A 12,693-nucleotide genomic window follows, 5' to 3' on the forward strand; every position below is an offset into this window, starting at 1 on the left:
AGAACTCAGTCAAGTTATTTGCTTCACAATTTAGCAGTCAATATATTGCAACCTCAAATTCATCAACCAAGTTACTCGTGTGATGCTAGTCAAACGATTTAGCTTGAGAAGCTCCTGGTTTAGTTGAAGTTTTATTCTCAGTTTCTGGAGGAACTGATTGATGAGAACATTTGTATAATTTCAGAACATCAGCAACAGTTATCTTTATATTCTCATTTTCTACTAAATAAAATCCCAAAGATAATCCTTATCAAGCAGTTCCACAATTCTCTGATGCTGGATTTTAATCTAAGTGAAGGAGAGGCTTATTTAAGAATTGAATACTAAAACTGTATTGCTTTAATTCATTATGACTTATTTCTCATTGCTTTGTTTGTTCAAGTTTTTCAATAAGTGTGAAGCCTTCTAATTAGAAGACTTAAATCTCTAAATTTGCATATTAGAAAGCCCCCATTCACATTAACTTAATAAGATTTACCAAGATTCAAAAGTTAACTTTGTGAGAATCCTGAGTGAAGTAGAATTAAGTTCATTGTGAGCCTTCTCACCTTCCCTTCCCGTGAACGCCAGACCTAAGTTAAAAACAAAAATACAAAAATTCTCACGAAGAGCTGTTACAGGTATAAGGATAATATTTCTAAGTCCTTCTTCTGAGGCCAACCACATTGCCTGCTACCGACTGCATTGGTAAATTGTGGATTTGAAGCCTATGATGTTTTGATAGGTGCTGATGACAATGAGATACCTCACCACTACCACCACCACCACCACCACAGCAACAATTTGTATTTAAATCACACCTTTAGCATAGTAAAACTTTTCAAAAGGCTTCACAGGGGCAATATCAAGCAAAATTTGCCACAGAGCTACATAAAACGATAATTAGGAAAGGTAATAAAAGTACATTTTAAGGAGTGTCTTAAAGGATGGGAGAAAGACAGAAAGCTTTAGGAAGGGAATTCCAGAGCACAGGACCTTTGAACAACTGAAGGCACAGTCACCAAGGGAAGAACGGTGAAAACAAAGGATGCGCAAAAGTCTAGAATTGGAGGAGTGCAGAGATCTCAGAGCATTGTAGGGCTGGAGACGATTACAAAGATAGGGTGGGGCGAGGCCAAGGAGGGAGTTGAAAACAAGAATGGGACTTTTAAAATCGAGGTGTTGCTGTACCAGCAGCCGATGTAGGTCAGTGTGCACAGGGCTAATGGGTGAATAGGATTTGGTTCGAGTTAGAATATGGGCAGCAGAACTTTGGATGAACTCAAATTCATAGAAGGTGAAATTGGTCAGAAGTACAATGTAATAGTCAGGTCTAGGGGTTACAAAAGCATGGGTGAGGGTTTCGGTGGCAGATGAGCTGAGGCAGGCGATGTTACAGAGGTGGAAGTAGACAGTGTTGGTAATGGAGAGGTCAGAAGCTCATCTTGGGGACAGATAAGATGCCACAGTTGCAAATGGACTCAATGTCTACCCAACAGTATCCGCATTGCAAACTTTTCATGGTACACATGATATACCATTATCAAAATCTTTAAAACAAGTTGCTTTGGCTGAAGAATCCCCTCAGACAAGCAGTAACACTTACAGGAAGTTGTGTGAATGCCTGTATTGTCCAGACATTTGAATACCGTATAAACTCACTGAATTTCACTTCAAAGTTGTAAGGTGATTGTCTTGTAAACAATGTTCTGATGATTTGGAGGAGAGTTCTGTCATATATAAAACATTTTTGTGCAAAAAAGGGTTGAAACATAAGCATTCCCTTATTTTGGATTCTTCATTTATAACTAAAATATTAAAAAGCCTGAATTCTCTGCTGCCTGATCAATATAATGTAGAAGATTGATATTCTTAAAGTGGCCTCACCATTCTAAGCTACTGAAAACAATGACCTGAAGAGCTGCTGCATTATTTTCTGGAGATAGATACCGAAATGCATAAGGAAGCAGAGAGGAATTCAAAGCAATGGCCAATCCATGGTGCTCAAATAATGTTCACGAATCACTTCAGCTTTCCTTCTGTTCAAGTACAGTTCAAGGCCTTGTAACTTTGACCTCCTCTCTTTTCAGTGTAAACAAATTATTTCCTTTCTACTTTCCAGATGTAAAAACTTCAAGGATTTACCTTTGTCACTAGGCCTTGATAGGATGAGGGAAAACCCCGAATTTCCTCAGCCACTCCCAACTGCACACACCCAGGAGATGGGAATGGTGGACCTAATCCAAAAAGGAGGGATAAAGACTCCTAAAGATGATCCTGACAAATACAGCAGGAAAACACCAGAACCGTGAGTAGCAAACTGGGAGGATCCATTGTCAGTGGTTAATGCCCACCAGCTATCAGCAGCCATTTTAATGGAATTTGATACAACATTGCCCCCCTCGAATGCAGCATCTTTAATATTAAGTGTTCTATATCACATTGTCATTGATTTTCTTAGCCTTCGGTGGGTTAGTGACATTTTCTTCATTTTTTACAGGAACGAACCAATAAAAAATGAACCCACACTCTCTAATGCTTTCAAGGACAGCTATGGGCTAGTATTGCAAAGAGAAGATTTGTCACCCGCAGTTGCCGAAATCAGGCTACGCACCATGACTCCCAACTCAAAAGGAGCCTCCCTAACAGAAAAGAGGGACCTTACGTGCCAAAGAAGTCTGACTTATGTGGATGGAATTGCTTCTCCCGAACATGTGCCTCATAAAGCTCTACACCAAACCACACCAGTCCCTCTAGAGGTAACTGCATCCAGTTACAATGTGATACATGTGGAAAGTTTTGTTGTTTGTGGAGGGGAATATAGTTATGATGCCAAATTTTCTGTCAGTAAACATTTGTAATCAAGAAAAATAAGTGACTGACCGGCTATGAGAAAAAGAAAAAAAGCATAAAAATCAAAAAAATACTTAAATACACAGTAAGACTCCAAAACCTGAAAAGTGAATATAAAGGTTTACACTTCAGGTATAAGCCTTTCATCGTAGTTCCTGACCAACATCCTTTTCAAGTACTCACAGGACTGAACACTTTATGTTTTATACCAATGGCCAGAGAGTAGTGATAAGTGGTTGTTTTTCAGATTGGAGGAAGGTCTGTAGTGGACCCCAGGGGTCAGTGTTGGGACCCGTGAACTTTTTAAATATATTAATGGCCTAGACTGTGATGTGCAGGGCATGATTTCAAAATTTGTGGATGATACGAAGATTGGAAATGTTGTCAACTGTGATGAGGATAGCCTTGAACTTCAAAAGGACATAGACACATTGGTAGATTGGGCAGACAAGTGACAGATGAAGTTCAATGCAGAGAAGTGTGAGGTGATTCATTTTGGCAGGAAGAATGCGGAGAGACAGTATAAAGTAAAGGGAGAAATTCTAAAGGAGGTGCAGGAACAAAGGGACCTTGGTGTGTATGTGCAAAAGTCATTGAAGATGGCAAAGCATGTTGAGAGAGCAGCTAATAAAGCATATGTTATCCTAGGGTTTATTAATAGGGGCATTGAGTACAAGAGTAAGGAGGTTATGTTAAACTTGTATAAGACATTAGTTAGGCCGCATTTGGAGTATTGCATCCAGTTCTGTGTGCCATACTTGAGGAAGGATGTGAAGGCATTGGAGAGAGTACAGGGGAGATTCACAAGAATGATTCTAGGGATAAATAGTTGTAGCTATGAGGATAGATTGGAGAGGTTGGGTCTGTTTTCCTTGGAGAAAAGAAGGCCGAGAGGAGACTTGATAGAGGTATTCAAGATCCTGAAGGGTATGGGTAGGGTAAATAGTGAGAAACTGTTCTTACTCAAGAGTACATAAAAAACTAGAAGGCAGAGATTCAAAATAATGGCCAAAAGGAATAGAAGTGATGTGAGGAACATTTCACCCAGAGGGTGGTTGGAGTCTGGAACGAACTTCCTGAAAGGGTGATGGAGGCAGGTTTGATTGAGGTATTCAAAAGGGAATTGGCTTGCTGTCTGAAAAGAAAGAATATGCAAGGTTACAGGGATAAGGCAGGGGAGTGGGACTAGCTAGAATGCTCTTTCAGAAAACTCCTGTAGAATCGATGGGCCGAATGGCCTCCTCCTGCGCTGTGAACATTCTGTGATTTTGGCCAGTGAGGAAGCCACAGCTGCTTCCCCAGCCTCTTGCTTAGGTTTAAGGCTCATTGCATCAAGATAAAATAGCACAGTACAAGTGATCACAAAGGTTCTTCAATGCCTTGAGAATTAACACCACACACAGATGTTTAGTAGAAAGTGCAGATCACAAGCCAGACCTTGAAAACCTCAGACTATACTTCAATAAGCACTTATCTTTTATAAATGGACAAGTTCAGAGACATGGCCTCGATGAGAGATGACATTTGTTGCTTATTCAGTTTCACAAAAGGACACTGTTTATATTGCTGATGATTGTAGATTTTACCATCCATTTGTATGGTGCCCTCCAGTGGTCATTTTACCTCCCTCCCTAAACAGACTTAGTTGAAAATCAATCAAATGTTCAGGGAATATTTATGTAGCACATACAACATTGATGTGATGCAGTTATTGCGTCACTGACTTAAAAGGACAATATAACTGCAATTTCCCAGTATTGATCTGGGAGCCGTTCAAACTTTCTGTTACAATGTGAACACAAGCTAGACTTTGAGCCGCCCAGGACATCCACTGAACAGTCTTAAAGCTTCATGTGAAAACATTTGACATGAGAAAGGATCTAACTAACCCATCAGCACTTTCCTAGCATTGAATTAGATACTGAAAGTTGGAGAGCAGTGATCAGCTTTCCACATGTGCACTTATATACAAATGTGCGGACCTCGAAAACGATTTCCATCGGACAATCTGGGCCAAATTTCCATCTGGGTGCAGAGGTGCGTTTTGGTGTGCGAATGGCCACACTTTGATTCTTTTTGGAGGAAATCCAATTTTCCTCCCCATTCCTGTTCTCACGCCATTTTCCTCTGGCCTTTTTGTGGGTTGGGAATGCCTCCTGTACAAAACGCATACCCGCCTCTGCTGAGGTCCAGTTCCCCATTTTAAATGGGGAGGAAAATTGGATTTTCATCTGATGGTGCGGGGCTTTGGAAGCCCACTAAAAACACACTAGGTTTGAGAGTTTGTGAAGAAAATGGAAAACCAGCGGAGGGGTCGGGAACATTCTGAAAGGTAAGTGTAAAATGTTTTCAGTCCATCAGATGTCACTATTCGGTTCTATGTTATAATGTAGATGTGTTTTTAATGCAATGGTTCATCTTAGGGATCTGTCCTGCAAAGGTATGTTGACTCTTACATTGACCAGCATTTTGTAATTGTTCACATTCATTACAGTGCTTTTACAATGAAAAGAACTACAATGAAATGAAAAATGTTACAAAATATCCTGTCAGCCTATGCTGTCTTCTTTTGAACTGTGGTTTGAATGGAGTGACAGCTCTGGCATATAAAAAAAAACCTGCTTTTCACACTTGAAAATAATCTAATCACCTGCTCCCATCCATTGCATTTCAGGAATTCTGCTTTGAAATTTTGAAATGAGCACCTTCTGTTCTTTTCATCTCAGAGAGTACACTATTGTTTTGGCAGCTGTGACTATTATGAATGCTTGGATGAGTTTTCAGTTCTAATGGGTTTCAGCATAGTAGGTGTTCCATTCATATGAGAATGAATAAAGATTTTAAGAGGTTGTGATAACAGATTATGCCTTTGATGTGGTTTCTAGTTTGTTGATAGCTAATAGGATTACAAGTATTACAAGCTTTTTTTATATGGCAGAATGAATTTTTTTCTCAGCATCAATGATAGTGTGCTTGATGGAGGCTCCTATTAGATGGTAAGAGGTTTATTTTTTCCCGAAGGAATGTAAAATATTTTCCATTTTTATTGCATGGAATCTGAAGACTGTAAGTAGTGGATACAGGGTAAGTGGCTATGGAGGACACATGGGGATGCATTGAGGTGGGGTATGGGGTGGCAGGGGATAGATGGGGGGAATGAGGGGGTGAGTGGTAAGATTTAGGGGGCCTTTAAACAATGTTAGAAGTCGTGCTGCTGTTGCCAAGAACTGAGGCGGGCCTTCTCACCAGCCCATCTCTTCACCCACACTCCTTCTACACAGGCTGGTGGCTCCCGACTGCACTGCAAGTCCAAACCCTGAGGGAAGAGACAAAAACCCTGAGCGAAGCCGCACATAGTTGGGAGTGCTGATTGCAAGCTGCGTAATGGCCCAGCGCGCAAAACGTGCTCCCAAGTGGAAAATGCATCCCGATAGCTCCAAAAACAGTACCAGTGCCAAAATGATATGTGCTGTATCACTAAACTATTATAGTCTGTTTACTGAGGGCATATGTTATTCCTCAGCTTTTTTCCATCTGCACAGCAGATAATATATAAGAGTTGTTTGAATTGAACTTGGCCTGCCATTATTCTTTCATCATTTCCTATCTTTCCCGATAACTCTCATCTTATTTATTTTTTTTTAAAAATTAAAGTTATCTTAATCTCTCATTTTAGAATTTCAACACAAAAGAATGAGGGTACTAGTGAAGTCTCCGTAAAACTTCCTGACTTGTGGTACAAGAGGACAGGAGGGGTTTGAGGCTAGCAGGAAGTGGTTGGACTTGGCTTGGTGTTTTCTATGGATTTATGAATTGCAGTTCAAAGAAACTGCTGGACAAGCAGGGTCAGAGATCTTGTCTTGTCATGCAACTCTTTATAAACATGCAGATGTGGCTATATCTGCATTCACTGTTCTTTCTGCCAATCAGAATCCAAATCATGTATATATCCTACTTCTTGTTGCTGTAAATATGCATAATTTTTGAGAAAAGTACACAGCAGTGTTGCTAATTTTTGTACAGTAGGATTTTTAAAATGCCAATGCACTTTAACCTCAACGGCCAGGAATGGTTGGGACTAAGTCATTTCTGGATTTCAGAAGTTTCTGGATTATAGAATGATGTTAGAATGCCTACCACTACCGTGTGAACTGGCAAACATTGTTGATACAAGTATTTACGTGAAATATAAGGCTATGAGATGACAGTATAAAGCAGTAAGAAAAATTGTTTCACTTACCTAAATACTCTTCCTTCCATGTTTCTGTTCTGAGAGTCAGAGAGAAAACAAGAGAGAGAGAGAGATGGAGAAATAAACTGATAAAGTGAGAGAGAGGGAGAAAAGGACTGACAGAGAGAGAGTCTGACAGAGGGAAAGAAAGAGAGAGAGAGAGAGACGGAGAAAGGGATTGAGAGAGAGAGAGAGAGAGACCAAGAGTTAGAGACAGAAATATAGAGAAGTAGACTTTCAGAGAGAGACAGAGACGTTGTAACACAGTATTTTTACAGTTCAGAAGGGGGCCATTTGGCCCATCGAGTCTGCACTGGCCCTCTGAAACAGCATTCCACCTAGTCCCACTCCTCTGCCTTATCCCACAATCTTGCATATTCTCTCTTTTCAGGTAGCAATTTGAATACCTTGATCAAACCTGCCTCCACCACCATTTCAGGAAGTTTGTTCTAGACTCCAACCACCCTCTGGGTGAAAAAATTTTGCCTCACATCACATTTACTCCTTTTGCCCATTATTTTGAATCTGTGCCCTCTAGTTCTTGGTGTTTTCTTGAGTGGGAACAGTTTCTCACTATTTACTCTATCCATACCCCTAAGGATCTTGAATACCTCTATCTTAGACTTCTTTTCTGCAAGGAAAGCAGTCCCGACCTCTCCAAACTATCCTCCTAGCTACAGTCCTTTTTTGTGAATCTCCTCTGTACTCCCTCCAATGTCTTCACCTCCTTCCTGAAGTATGGCGCTCAGAACTGAACACAGTATTCCAGATGAGGCTTAACTAGTGCCTTATACAAGCTCAACGTAACCTCCTCACTCTTGTACTCTGTAACCTTGCGTTGTGTTTTCTGGCACTACAGAGTCACAGCGTTCCTCCCCACCACCCACCATTTTCTGTCCTCAGTCCCTCGAGGCCACACCTTCTCGATGTCTTGCAATGCACAGAGTCGAGTGGCGAGTCCACGAGTTTTTTGGGCCTGCTCAAAGAACTTCTGGACAACTGGTGTTTCCGAACTTTGGATTTCTGGACTGGGGAGGTTATAGTTATAGTATTGGCAGCAAAACTTTGGGCGCAATCGTCCCATTTTTGCACTACATGCGGTAGAAGGCAGGGAAATTGACATTTTACCTGCCAGTCGCAATGGCGGCTTCTCACACCGTATCGTCCCAATCCTCTCGCATTAATTATGCATTCCCAGGAAGCACGCCGTTTCGATAGTGGCCAGGATGTCATTCGCCCACCACGGCATCACCTTGGCGCTTCATCATGCCAGGCGCCACCTTTAAAGTGCAGCCAGGCGCACACCTCTGAGTGCTTCCAGCCCAGAACTGCCGCACGAAAGACAGCCAGCCAGTCCCTCAACTCCATCCACATCCTCATCTCCAGCCAAGAGGACACCTCCTCCATTGAAGAGCTGGAAATAAGCAGTCCGGAAGACCCATCACAGCGCTTACCCAAACCCTCCACCAGAGCAGAGACACACACCTCGGTGGGACCTAGATCTAGAGCAGGCCCAGGTTCACAATCCGGTGGTCACTGTACGGACACGTGTCCACAGCAGGAGGAGGCAGGTTCAGTCGAGCTCCCCGGCACTCGGAGGACGGCTGGGGAAGTGGCATCTGTGAGGCCTGAGTCAGATGACGAACCTCTGGACTTGGCCTCCCAACTCACCCTGGAGAGTCAGCAGAAGGTGTCGGAATGTCAGACAGAACTGTTGGAAGCCCTCAGCAGAGTGGCTCGCGAGTTGGAGGTGTGTCCCCGCCTGCCCTCTGATGAAGCGGCGCCCACATGTGCACATATGGAGGTCTCCATGGGGAGGATGGCGGATGCCATGGAGACCCTAGCCCAGCAGAACATGGAGATGTGTGCAGACCTGCACTCCATTGCAGGAGCCAAGGGTGAGTTCCTGCTGTGGCAATGCGAGAGAGAAACTTTTATGTCTTGAGTCTATGAATTCACTGGTCAAGTAAACTTGAATTACACGCCTTCATGTACACTTGTTAGTTGACGTTCACTGTCAATAACAGAGCGAGACTGACATAAGAACAAATCGTGATTGTTTATTGGAACAGAAGGCAGAGCACTAAATCCTTGCATGCTCCCACAGCCAACTCCAGCTTTAGACTTACAGTTAACCAGTAGCCTACGCTGTACAGTGATTGGTCAGTACTGTCACATGGTTAGTCCACTTGCATTCTCTTAAAGGTACACGGTACTCCACTTTACCACATTCCTCCCCCTTTACTTAAAAAATACAGTTGACAAACTTGATAACATGTAAAATATTTACACTAATAACTGTTTACAAATCCCGTCTCTCAGGAGGCTTCCTCGGACGCGTTGAGCATCGGAATTCAACAGCCTTGGCTGGTTTTTCCGAGACCTTCTCTTCAGGGGACAGTTGTCCACTAGGTTCCTCAGTGGAAACTGGCAGGTTTGTCTCGCCGACACCCTCGGGTCCCACAGACCCCGCCGGTACTTCCAAATCATGTGACCTGTCCTCTACATGCGGAACAGACTCGAGCGTAGATGAAGACAGCATTTCTTCTTGTGGGATTGGCGTTCTTTTGCGGAGATGATCCACGTGTTGTCTAATTATTCGGCCGTTTACTGTTACATTATAGGAGAGGAGTCCAGTTACTGCACTCACCTCGCCCAACAGCCAGTTGGGTACATCACCAAAGTTCTTCCCGAGGACCGCATCTCGCACCGTGAAAGTTCTTTCGTGACCATGACCATCATGCCTGGTCTTCCGCACCTCTTGGCTTTTCTCCATCCTCCCATCTAAATTTGGCCGGATTAGGGTCAAGCAGGTGCAGAGACGTCTCATCATCAGTAGTCCTGCAGGGGCAATGCCGGTTGTTGTGTGTGGCATGGTCCGGTACGCAAACGAGAGCCGGGACAATCTCGTGCTGATGGAATCCCCTTCCATCTTTATCATCCCGGATTTAAAGGTTTGGGCTGCCCTCTCAGCCATGCCGTTCGGTGCTGGGTGGTAGGTTGAGGTTTTGATATGGGTAATGCCATTAAGGGCCGTGAACATGTGGAACTCCCCGCTGGTAAAAGCGGTCTCATTGTCATACACGAGGACCTCCGGCAGCCCATGCACTGCAAAACTCTGCCGCAAACGGCCTATGGTGGCAGCTGACGTGGGCGACCAGACTTCATAGACGTCCATCCATTTGGAGTGGGAGCCAATCAGTAAAAGGAACATTGCATCCAAGAAGGGTCCCACGTATTCGAAGTGGAGGTACACCCATGGCCACCCCGGCCATTCCCATGGGGTGCAATGGAGCTAAACGGGGGAACTTTTGCGCCTGCTGCCATTGAGGACAGTGTTTGACCAGGGTTTCTATGTCCAAGTCCATGCCTGGCCACCACAAATAGCTGCGTGTGAGCATCTTCATTTGCTAATGCCCGGGTGAACTCCATGTAGCTCGGCTAATAACGGCCTTCGTCCCTCGGGAGCACGATAACCCTTGCTCCCCAGAGTAAATATGCCATCCTGGCAAGAGAGTTCATATTTGTGATCAGAATAAGGCTTCATCCCCTCGGATTTAGATCCACCTGACAAACCATTCAAGACCTTCGCCCGGACGTTAGATAATAGTGGGTCCCGGCCTGTTCACTGACAGATTTGTCTGGTCTGAACAGAGGACGAATCCAAGAAGTTTAGCACTAAGATAAGTTCCTGGGGAATTGGAGCCTCCCCGTTATTAGCTGGCAGCTTAGTGTGTCGGCATGTGCAACTTGACTACCCGAACGGTGAACAAAAGTGTATTCGTAGGCGGCTAACATTAGTGCCCATCTCTGAATGCGGGCTGATGGGGGATATCGCTTTATCTTCTCCAAATAATCCCAGTAGAGGCTTGTGGTCAGATATAATATGGGAATGGCAACCGTGGAGCTATTGCTGAAATATTTGAATGCCGAACACAGTGGATAAGCCCTTTTTTTCAATTTGGAAATATCATCGCTCTGCAACACTGAGTGTGCGAGATATATAACCAATGGGTCATTCAGAGCCACCTGCCATCCAATGTGAAAGGACAGCACCTACTCCATAAGGGGATGCATCACATGTTAAAATGAATTCCTTCCTGGGGTCAAAGTGGACCAACAAGTCCGACGATCTTAACAATCACTTCACTTTCAGGAAGGCATCCTGGTGCAGGGTTTGCCAACTCTATTTAATGGCTCTGCTTAAGGAGGCTGTACAATGGGGCCAGCACCATCGAGGCATTTGGGAGGAATTGGCCATAGTAGTTTACCATGCCTAAGGAGGACTTAAGCTCTGTGGTATTTCACGGGGCAAGTGCCTCACGAATGGCCTGGACTTTTTCTTCCACAGGATGCAGGTCCTGCACATCAACCTTGTGGCCCAAGCAAACTACCTCCTTGGCTTGGAACAGACACTTCTTGTTTCAAACGTACCTCTGCTTGTGCGAAGCATTTGAGCACCTCTTCAAGATTTGCAAAGTGTTCATCGTCAGTCAGTCCTTTTCCAACTCTACCTGCTGGTAGGCATAGCTCATATCTAATTTCGAATATGTGGTGCCCCTGCCAACTTAAAATATAATTCCTCAATCTTGGGTACCGGGTGTCCATCAAGTTTGGCCACTTTATTGATAGTTGGCTTATAATCACCGCATAAATGTATGCTTTGGCCCGGCTTAAGCACAGGTACGATGGGTGCCGCCCACTCAGAAAATTGCACTGGTAGTAGAATGCCTGATTTTCCCAGTCTGTTCAGCTCGGTTTCAACCTTGTTCTATAGAGCATAGAGGGACTGGTCTGGCTCATATAAATCTGGGGGTTGTGTCTGGGTGCAGATGGATTCTGGCCTGTAGCTCTCGAATCCTCCCTAACCCATCGTTGAAAACAGAAGCATACTTTCGCAACAATTCCTGTAAACCTTTCATTGTAATTTGAAAAATTTTGGCCCATTTCAATTTAATGTGTTCGAGCCAATCGCGGCCTATTAAGCTGGGACCCTCTCTAGCTACCACTAACAAGGGCAACCCTTTCAGATTGATCTCCATACATCACCGAGACTTGACATAACCCTTTCAGTCTTATTTCTTCACCTGTGTATGTTCTCAGTTTAGTGTCCGAAACTTCCAATCTTAAAGGATGGGTTCCTTTATTCAAGTGTCTGAGTGTATGTTCTCCAACGACGGACATCTTCACTCCAGTATCAACTTCCATCTTAATGGGTTGTCCATTGACCATAATGACTACTTGAATTGTCTCGGTTCTACCCACTTAAAGGTTATATAATGGGCAGAATTTTGCCGTAAAAGGCGGCAAGACATTCTAAACTTCATTGCCTTCGGTGGAAACGTAAAATCCCGCTGCCGTAAAATTTCACCCAATGAATGGTTGTCTGATACTATTTCTCCTGGTTCTTCCATGAGACACATTTCACAATTTCTCCCTTTGTCTTTAAAATGCTGTCTCAGTCTATCTCTGCAGTGCCACATTATGTAACTATAGCGGTGGCAAAAAAAGCATTCGACTTGTTTAAATTGTCCATCACCCACTGGATGCCTGGATGCATTTCTCTCATTCATTTTGTGGGTTTTCACTGTGGTACTGCTGCTTTTTACTGATCAGTACATAGGGGGTGT

General features: G+C 43.7%; 1 protein-coding gene across 1 annotated transcript in view; it reads left to right on the top strand.

Annotated features, from left to right (window-relative positions):
- Positions 1-12,693, top strand: part of akna (AT-hook transcription factor) — a 201,691-nt gene that overhangs the window by 147,167 nt on the left and 41,831 nt on the right. The window contains exons 12-13 of the mRNA XM_078550276.1: positions 2,102-2,287; positions 2,480-2,738. Of these exons, the coding sequence (XP_078406402.1) occupies positions 2,102-2,287; positions 2,480-2,738 (445 nt within the window). The remainder of the gene's footprint in view (positions 1-2,101; positions 2,288-2,479; positions 2,739-12,693) is intronic.

Source organism: Cetorhinus maximus, chromosome 10, assembly GCF_964194155.1.
Source record: "Cetorhinus maximus chromosome 10, sCetMax3.hap1.1, whole genome shotgun sequence".
In the NCBI taxonomy this organism is placed as follows: domain Eukaryota; kingdom Metazoa; phylum Chordata; class Chondrichthyes; order Lamniformes; family Cetorhinidae; genus Cetorhinus; species Cetorhinus maximus.